Raw genomic sequence first — 9,735 nt, forward strand, 5'->3', positions numbered from 1 at the left:
TAATAATAATAAAGAGAAACAGAAACACTAGTAGTGAGAATGCATTGAATGCATTCTCACTGATAATAATAATAATAATAAAGAGAAACAGAAACACTAGTAGTGAGAATGCATTGAATGCATTCTCACTGATAATAATAATAATAAAGGGAAACAGAAACACAAGTAGTGAGAATGCATTGGATGCATTCTCACTGATAATAATAATATCCAGGCGTTCTATTGGGTGTAGAACAATAGGTGCCTGCCATGCAATGCATGGAGGCAGTGACTGACCTGCTTCGCAGGTCAGTCACTGCTCTCCTTATGCATTGCTAATGGCATGCCCCAATAAAGAAAAAGTGAAAATACAGATGAAACCCAAGCAAACGGAAACACTGATGTGTCAGCGTTCTGGATTTTTATCCTCTGAATTCTGAATTAAATTGTGAATTCTGAATTTAATGTCAGATTCCTGTTTTTTTTTCTGATTTTATTATTATTTTTATCGAGCGTTTGTTTCTGTTGTTTATAATTATGTCTTACGATTAATGAAAACCTAAAGGGAAAAAAACTGTCATTTTATAAAACTACAATTTTGTCATCTTCCTAAAATAACGGCCTAAGTACTTTTTTTGACAAAAGTGATTTCTTTGTTGTTTTTTTATTTTTATTTTTTTTTATTATTATTATTATTGTCAAAATCAGTTTTGGCAATAAATGACTTAGGCTTTTACTTTAGGAAGGTACCTAACTATATTAGATCATTTAAAACAAATATATGAGTTTTGACACAAATGTGGGCCTACATAAAAGTATGTCCATGCACTATACTGTGCATTTATAAAACACTTGCTGCTTAAGTCTCTTTTTCTTAAACTACTGGATCAAAGTAGTGTGACATGGAGTGATCAAATTACAGCTCCACAAAGTTTGCTTTAATAGAAGCTTTCACCCTTGTCTGCATTGTTGAGTCAAGAGTCTCATCTTTCTCCAGCTAATACCCACGAAAAGAATTGACTTTGATTGTGAGGCTCTCTTCTCTAACAGACTCAGATATCTAGATTTTTAAATGAAATGCAGCATTTACTTTCCTCTAAAACAAGGACAGTGGAACACTGACCTATCATCAGTCATCTTTTTATTCTGCCAAGTAAAGACACTTCTGAGGTTCTATCTGATTGGCTTAGCACAAGGAATGTGACAGTTGTCGTGGATACGTTTATGTATGCGAGAATAGACTGGATCCCTGTTGGTTGTGCACATTTTTCTACCACACAGAAACATAACATTTTGTAAAAACACTTAAAATAAATATATAAATTACTGCAAGTACCTAACATTTTCTAGTAAACTGAGATGCATCTTTAAGCATTCAAGTTTGCTTGAGCATACTGTGAGAGTATTTAAAGTTTTCCTTTCTTGTTGTGTTTTCAGATAAAAGGCAGTGATGCAGGCTGGACACTGGGCTACATGTTGAACCTGACCAACATGATTCCAGCAGAGGCTCCAGACTCACCCCCACTCCCACACGCCGGCTACGTCTCCATAGTCACCGTCATCGCATTGCTGCTTTTCATCCTTTTCATCCTCAGCCTGCGTCCTATCTGGCCCAAATGCTCCAAGAAACCACAGATTGTATAAACACAATAATGTATCCATGTCTGAGTACTGTGTCAGGAACGTCTGCAAAGGGTTGTGAGTGTGTGTTTGTGTGGGTGAAAGGTCATCTGACGCTGTCAAACACGGTCCTGCAACTCCTGCTGTTTCAAGGATTTTTCAGAAGGGCATACGTTTTCACTCATCGGTAGAGTGAAATCGCTCACTGAAGGACATTTTCTCCACTTAAATATGGGGGTTGGTCTTGAATGAGCAAAACTGAATGCATGCCTGAAAGTGTGTGTGCATCCTCATCGGCATGCATGTCTGTCTGTGTCCTGAATTACGCTGTGAATATGTAACTGTTTAAATAAAATAACCCGAGTTTATATAAAAAGCTTGGTTTGGCTCCATGTAAAGTAGTTACACCGTCGTCTTAAACTTTTTCAAATTTTGTGACTTTGCAATAAACTTGAACATGAATTATCTGTGATAAAGCAACAAAAAGTCATAATTGGTATTTTTCTACCAATTCTGGATTGGTAGAAAAATATCTTTTTTTCTTTTGCAAACAAAAATCTGAAAAGTAGGGATGGTATACAGCCCTCTCGCTTCTGATGCTCTTAAATAAAATGTGAAATTACCTAATTAGCAAATAAAATCCACTTGTATTTTAATCTCAGTTGTTCTGTTAAGGTCTCAGCTTCCTGAAGGCCAAGAAACAGGAGATATGTCAAAGACATAGTTGCCTATGACTTTATATAAAACCATCCACCAAAGTTGACAAGCCAGGCATTGAAAGCATTAATTATAGATGAAGCCAAGATTATTTAGTTGTATATTCTACATATCTGGCCTTTATCAAACAGTTGCAGGAAGAAAGCCACAAGAGGCGCACATGCACACGATACTTCTCAGAATTTTAATTGTGAAATATTTTTAAAACCATGCCTCAGTTCCCTTTCGACTCTGTAGTTCTGAGCTCCTTTTATTAATCTATAACAAAAAATGTTTTATTTATTGTAGGAATACTTTTGCAAGGCACTGCATAAAAACTCAATGTCCTTGCACTACGTTTATGTTTCAAGATCCATTTCATACTCAGAAGATTAGGTGGATTTTACAATAACAATTTTGTAGTTGTGTGTTTATTAAAGCCCTCAAACCAGAAAATCTACAATAACAGCGAATTGTTGTCTGGAAGTCAGGGCAAACTCTCTCTTTAGTCAAATACAAATGGTTACAGGCACAGGACACAAAAACATCGACTGTGACATTCAGTTCAAAGCAGTAGCAATTTAAGACTTCCTTCATGAAATTACGGGCTGCAAAATATCTGCATCCATATCTTCATTTTAAAGACTTCTCCCTGCAACATGAAAGTGCTTCCCTCTAGTGGCATATCTTGTATACTGCAGTGTAGCTTTTTCTACATGCAAAGACTGATCCTCCTTCTAAAAGAAACCAGGAACTGAAATATTTATTCATCGCCAACAACTGATCTCCTTCCTGGAACACCTGAATGAGTAAGCAGACGGTAACACATTCTTCCAACTATGTTGACTTTGCTGCTTCCAAGAAGGCAAATTCCTATGTGCCAGGACTGGACATGAAATCCTCTAGACCTGGCTTTGCTGCTTTAGAGTTAAAGCATGAAGACTTTGGAGTTGGAAACTTGTGAGGTTTCCCTCTGTTTTGGAGCCGGGCCCTTCCTCTGTGATCTGTATCTGCAGCTGAATAAAAGCAACACAGGAGAAAACAATACTATGCCAAGAGTCAGTGGGCGGTTCCTCCTTCCACAACACGTCTGTGTTGGTGTTGCCAGGGAGCAACCAGTCTTTTTAAACTATTTTGTCTCCACTAAGTGTCTGCTGTCTGTAGATACATCACGCTTCTGCACCAACAAAGCAGGAGTACGAAGGAAAAGTTCATCAACAAGTTCATTAACTTCCACCACACCCTAATATTGCTATCAGCTGTTATCACAACTTTCCATTAACAGTGGTTCCTGAAGCCACAGTGTACGGCGTTGACGTGCCATTCTGGCGCAGTGTATCGGCCTGTTGTAAGACAGAAGAGATGACTGGCAACTGAGTGGCCATTTTATCTGCAGGGTCGGGCTTCTGGTCGCTGAGTTGATCGTGACTGATGATGTTGGTGGTTTCAGAGTCCAACCCCCGAACCTTTTCCTTATAAAACCTCCGTCTGAAGAGTTTGAGCTGGGGAAGCTCGTAGCAGGTCTCCAACACCACCAGGACGCACACCAAGCCCAGCAGCAAGTAAACTGAAAGAGCAAACAGAAGAAGACAGTGAGGGTGAGGCTAAGAACAGCGTGACTAACCAAACCAAGCTCTGATCTGGCAAACAAAGAGAGAAGCACTCAATAGCTCACACTTTTTAGACCCCTTAAACATGGAGTAATAAAAAGGCAAGCAAAACAATGAAACCTTGAAGAAATTGCTGCATTTTTTGACCATGTTTTTACTTTTGATGTTGTAAAATATATCGAAACTGGTGCAAAAACAGAAACATGCCAGATGCTGGCAGTAAGAAGTGTTAGACAGTAAGACAATAGCAGTGATGGTGGTAGGAGCACGTTCTGTAATTGTGGGCAGAGTTTATTCCACCCTCCTTTCACCTCTGTTGTTGTGTCCTTGGTCACCCACTATGCCTGCTGGTGGTGGTCAGAGGGCATGGTGGTGCTAGTGCATAGAGCCTTGCTTTTGCCAGACTGCCTTAGGGTAGCCACCATCACCATGCACCATGTGCATAAACGGTGAATAACTAAAGAGATCTCACAAATATGAGATCTCTTGTTTTGTCCTCTGGACTTGACAAAGCACCGTACAAGTACTAGTAATAAATATATAGGGAGAATCATCATAGAATTGATGTGTAATCAGTTTAAAATAAATCAGGCAACTTTAACCTCATCTATAGTTTAAATTTAAAACATGAGAATTGTTATTTTTGGGGTTTTCACAAAAACTGAATTTATTTGAAACAAACTGCCATCTTATTTCAATAGATCTAACCTTCAGATTTGGTTAAGTATCTTAGGCTTTAAGTCAGAGATGATCACATGTTGTCAAAGTTAAATAAAAACAATGCCTGCCATATGCCTGTCCCTAGAGCTGACCCCTTAATTTAGCAACATGAATAACATCAGAATAGAAAATAGAGAAGTTTGTGGTGCAAATGCCAGGTAACTTACTGAATGCTTGTGGTATCACAAGCCATATGGTTATCTAAGGCTATAGCGCCTTCATGGGCAGGGAGTTACAATTAAAAACAAAAAAAAAAAACATGGCCACTGACTATACCCTGGGTCCACCCTACAGCTGTTGTTGATTCTAGAGGTGTATCTTTGTTATGTTGTACTTAATCATGGGAGCATTTCCACTACAGGAAATATGGTAGTTTTCTGGGGAAATTGTTCTACTGCTCTCCTTACCATGGAAGAAGCTAGAATAGTTTCACTCTAGCTTTTCAATTCAGAGGCCAGTGTAGATTTCGAAGGTTGTTCTTCTACTTCTGTTATTTCCACTACAAGAACCAAGGTAGTTTTCTGTAGCTGTCATTTCGCCATCGTTTTTTCCATAGTAGGGACCACCATATTTTCTTGGAGCCGTTCTCCCCCTGCCCCCTGTCATTTCTACTGCAGGGATCATTGTAGTTAACAGAGGTTTTTTTGTTTTGTTTTGTTTTTTTTTTTTTACCTGTCATTTCCACCAAAGGGAACAGGATAGTTTTTATTTTGTTTCTGTCTTCGCTACACTTAAATTATAATACAGCAGTAATTGGCCTTTTTATTTGCAAACAAAAGTCAAATCCAGTTTGTTGTGTTGAGTATTAGCAATTTACAATGTTTAAATTTGAATCCATGAATAAAATCAGCTAACCTTAGGAAAAACATTAGTTTATAAGATTAAATAAAGTGTGGACTTCCAGTTTCCAGTGTCTATGGAGGAAACAGACAGCAATGGTCTTGCATTAAATTTTTTTAGAGATTAAAACATCTTGTTGTTTTTGTTGTTGTTGTTGTTGTTTTAATTCATCAAATAGTGTTGCACATTTCCTCACCTGTTATAGCCAGCCTGTACAGTTGTGGATGTGGGTTGTCCTCTTTACTGTGACTTTCTCCCGGGACATAATCCCCGAGGCCTATGGTCGTCAGTGAGATGAAGCAGAAATACAGAGACTCCAGAAAGTTCCAGTCTTTTTCCAAGGAGAAAAAGATCCAGGCGGGGATCAAGAGGAAGAGCAGAGCCATGATGGTACTGAGCAAAGTAGCGTGAATTATGGCCAGCTTCGGTCTTGACACGGCCCACCGTCGGTGAAAGTAGGACACTGGGCGTCGGGACATCAGTTCCACCAGCCTCTCCACTATGGCGGAGAGGAAGAAGAGGGTAACGGGGATGCCGATGAGGGAGTAGAAGATACAGAACGCCTTCCCTACATCCGACAGAGGAACGCTGTGGCCGTAACCTTACAAGACAAAAAAAAAAGTGTCAGCAGTGCCATGTAATCACAGGAGAAGCTTTCCACAAACAACAATGAGACGAAAAGACAAAACAAACAGTCTCAGTTAAAGCAAGACAACTTTAAAAAACAAACAAAAACAAAACAAGCTTTGAACATGATGTACAAGATTCTAAAGTTAACAGTTTGCTTTGTTGTTATCCGCGCTTAAATCACCATAATCAACCAGAGTAGAGCCCACTTTACTTTACACAAGATTCCCTACTCTACCCTACCATCACTGAAGAGCAGTACATCAAGATACTTGATCTCCTCAGCTTAAGGCAGCTTGAAGTAAAAGGAAATAATCTTTTAGATCAGTGTTAACACTATAGCTAAGTATCGATAGTAAAACCCTCCCTAGCAGCTTTGTTCACAGGTAGAGAAGCAAAGAAGTTAAAGATCAGCAGAGATGGTGGAAATTATTCAGAAGGACATTGAATTATGGCATCTGAGAGTCTGCAAGAGCAAAAACAATGACAGGGAGCATAGACAGATGTTGGGTAAAATGACTGAAACACTGATGTACAACCAAAAGAAAACTATCAAGGCCACATGTGATAAGAATAATACAAAGGACAGACATAAATAGGAAAAGATCTTTGCTTTCTTTGTTTATGCTGCCTGAAAGAACAGTAGGATGAAAACATTACGTTTTCTAAGATCATATGCTAAGCTTGTGTTAGAATGTCGGCGGTTCGATGTCAGTGGATTACAGTGATATGACATGTTGTATTTGAAAATGGTTTTCCATAAATAGTTCCTTCCTTTTGAAACTTCCAGCATCTTCAAGGGTTCTTACACATTCCTGGTTGCAGGCCTCCTTGAATCACTCCCATAAACCATTCTTTTTGCCACAATGCACCTTTAATAGGTCATGCCCAAAGGTGAGGGCTGGAACCTAGATGAGCAGGTAAATCCAGAACTCAGATCAGCTATGTTTTCATAGATCGGCCCAACAGCCTCGTCAAAAACTCTAAGAAAATGTCCCTATCACTCACGCTGTGTTTGTGCTTATTCACATTCATTGATGGGGAAAGTTTATCTCCTCACCTTTAACAGATAAAACATGATCATGTGTTGTCTGCCTCAAGGGTTTGATAAAGAAACCCAAAAACACATCTACAGTATGGGGGATATTTCCAAGCAATGTTGGTTTAGATTCTTTAGGTCTCAGTTAAGTTGTAGGTAAGTTGAGTGGAAGAAAAAGCATGGTAGCAACATCAGCCCTGTGAGGAATGTCAAGCATGTCATGGCTTTGAAAACCGACATGGAGGCACACCTGTGGATGTATTTTAAGGCCGCACCTTGAACACTGTTTTCTGGTTTGACACGACTGTACAGTCAAAAGATATCAGCCAAGTTATCAGGAAGAAAACTGTGGAGCTGCACAAGCCTGGTTCATTCTCGGGAACAATTTCCAGATATTTGAAGATGCTGGTTCATCTGTTAATACATTTACGCACAAACATGATGGGAATGTCCTACCATCATACCGTTCAGGAAGGAGAGAAGTTTTGTGTTCCAGAGATTAATGTGTTTTGGTTTGAATACATCTATATCAATACATCTAAAGGATCCCACAGTGAAGTGTGTCCTTCATGTACATGGGCTGAAAGAACCGAAACAAACATAAAAAAAGCTAAATTACAAGACCTTCATTATTGTCTTGTGGTCTGATGAATCTAAAGTGGAACTGCCTGGCCATTGTTGTTTCCTCCATTGTTTCATTTGGAGGAAAAGTGTGTAAACCTGGGAACATCATCCCATCTGTAAAGTATGGGGGTGGCATAATCATGCTGTGGAGCCTCTTTGCAGTTGGAGGAACTGGTAAGCCTTATAAAATAGGTGAGGAAAGAACATTATGTGTGGTGTAAGATTATCCAGTAATTGTGTGGAAATATCGAAGCAACATCTAAAGACATCAGCTTTATCCAAGCTTCAACTTGAAGCTTGGATTTAAATGGATCTTCCAGATGGACAATTACCGTAAGCATTGAGCCATTGTGGTTACAAAGTGGCTAAAGCCAAACAAAGTAAATGTTTTAGTGTGGAAATCACAAAGCCATGATTTTAATCCAACAGAGAATGTGTGGTCCGATCTGAAAAGGCGTGTTAGCGAGGCGGCTTACAAACCTGACTCAGTTCCACCAGTTCTGTCTGGAGGAATGGGCCAAAACTCCAGCAAACTATTCTGAAAAGCTTGTGGAAGGAAACCCAAAACTTTAGACCCAAGTTACACAGTTCAACAGTAATGCTACGAAATACTGAGGAGAAATAAGTAAACTTCTGACTTTGAAGACATTCATACATACATCTTTAATAGATTGTCTCTCATTGTTGCGGCATTTACCAAATAAATTCACAAATTCTAACTGGCCTAAAACAAGAGAAGTTTGGTCTGATTTAACTTCAGACATATACAAAAAAAAGTGTACACGTCATTTTTCCTGAGTGTAAACTTCCGGTTCCAACTGCGCAAACATATACTCTGTACAAGTTGTTGAAGGTTTCTCGGGCCTCAAACATTAAGCTATGTGGAGGTCAACATAGATACAGAATCCCTCCGTTTTAAAGGGAACCACAAAAAAGTCCAATTTTAGCTCACCTGTTGTGGTCAGCACGGTGCTGGTGAAGAACAGAGAGGACACAAAGTCCCAGTTCCGTACGGTGTCGTTACCCAGGACGGACACCCCATAATTGCTGGCCTCCAGCGCTCGAGCCAGCAGCTCCTCCAGTTGCGCGTCGGACACGCAGGTGTTGTTGCTCAGGAAGTCCTGCCTGGCCGCTTTCAGCTCCTGCCGAAGCTCGAGTTCATAGGGCAGCTCGATGGCGGAGAAGATCCCGGCGCCGATGACGAGGTAGAGGATGTAACAAACGATCAGCAGCGCAAAGTTGATCTCAGACTGGTGCCGCTCCGCGAAGTGAGCGCACCAGTCTCGAATGCGTCCGATTCCCATCACACAGTAAAGCTCCAAATCTTCAACGACTTACACTGAATCCGTCTTATTTAAACAAACTAACTACACGAAGAGGTTGTTTTTTTCCCCCATCGCTGTAACTTATGTTCTTCTCTACCCAGTGTCCGGACTCTTCCTCATTCTTCATCTCTTATTGGGAGCAGGTGGCGTGACGTCATTCACTCACCTTACCAGGTGGAGTGCTGCTGTGTGTGTGTGTGTGTGTGTGTGTGTGTGTGTGTGTGTGTGTGTGTGTGTGTGTGTGTGTGTGTGGGAGCGCACGCTCTCTTTAAACCGGTTAAACGGGTTTTGTGTTTCAAGTCAGACGCAACAAAGGATTTGTTTCCCCAGGTCAGTTTTCTCTAGAGACGCAGATTTACTAGTCCTGGAGGTCCTCCATTTTAGCTATGTTTGGAGTAACAACAAAATAACAGCATTTTATCGAGTTGATCAAAAGCATCCCTGAAGTTTTTCACCAGCCCAATATGGGGGGAAAAAAGCTAATCGGGTTTTTATGTTTTTTTTTTAATTGTTTTTTTTTTTTTTTAATTTTTACAGTTTACCCAGGACGTTTGGTGTTTTCATTCCTGTCTGAAGCTTTTGATGCTGCTCACTGTATCATGTTGCTGAGTTATTTGCACTTCTTTGACTTGATAAACTGTTAATTTGTAAGTCT

At 39.9% G+C, this 9,735-nt stretch overlaps 2 protein-coding genes across 3 annotated transcripts in view; one reads left to right on the top strand and one right to left on the bottom strand.

The window, feature by feature from the left end:
- entpd1 (ectonucleoside triphosphate diphosphohydrolase 1) overlaps positions 1-1,975 on the top strand; it is a 23,807-nt gene extending 21,832 nt beyond the window's left edge. For both annotated transcript variants that reach the window (XM_007562392.2, XM_007562393.2), the window contains exon 10: positions 1,417-1,975. In XM_007562392.2, the coding sequence (XP_007562454.1) occupies positions 1,417-1,623 (207 nt within the window). In that variant the 3' untranslated portion in view covers positions 1,624-1,975. The remainder of the gene's footprint in view (positions 1-1,416) is intronic.
- A 502-nt stretch (positions 1,976-2,477) lies between these two features.
- On the bottom strand, positions 2,478-9,228 carry LOC103145117 (potassium channel subfamily K member 1-like). The gene is made up of 3 exons (XM_007562403.2): positions 8,708-9,228; positions 5,662-6,066; positions 2,478-3,862 (listed from the first exon to the last, which is right to left on the bottom strand). Exons 1-3 carry the CDS (start codon positions 9,057-9,059, stop codon positions 3,561-3,563), a joined length of 1,059 nt encoding a protein of 352 aa, XP_007562465.1. The 5' UTR covers positions 9,060-9,228; the 3' UTR covers positions 2,478-3,560.
- Positions 9,229-9,735: the final 507 nt, after the last annotated feature.

This window comes from Poecilia formosa, unplaced genomic scaffold (genome assembly GCF_000485575.1).
Source record: "Poecilia formosa unplaced genomic scaffold, Poecilia_formosa-5.1.2 Scaffold136, whole genome shotgun sequence".
In the NCBI taxonomy this organism is placed as follows: Eukaryota; Metazoa; Chordata; class Actinopteri; order Cyprinodontiformes; family Poeciliidae; genus Poecilia; species Poecilia formosa.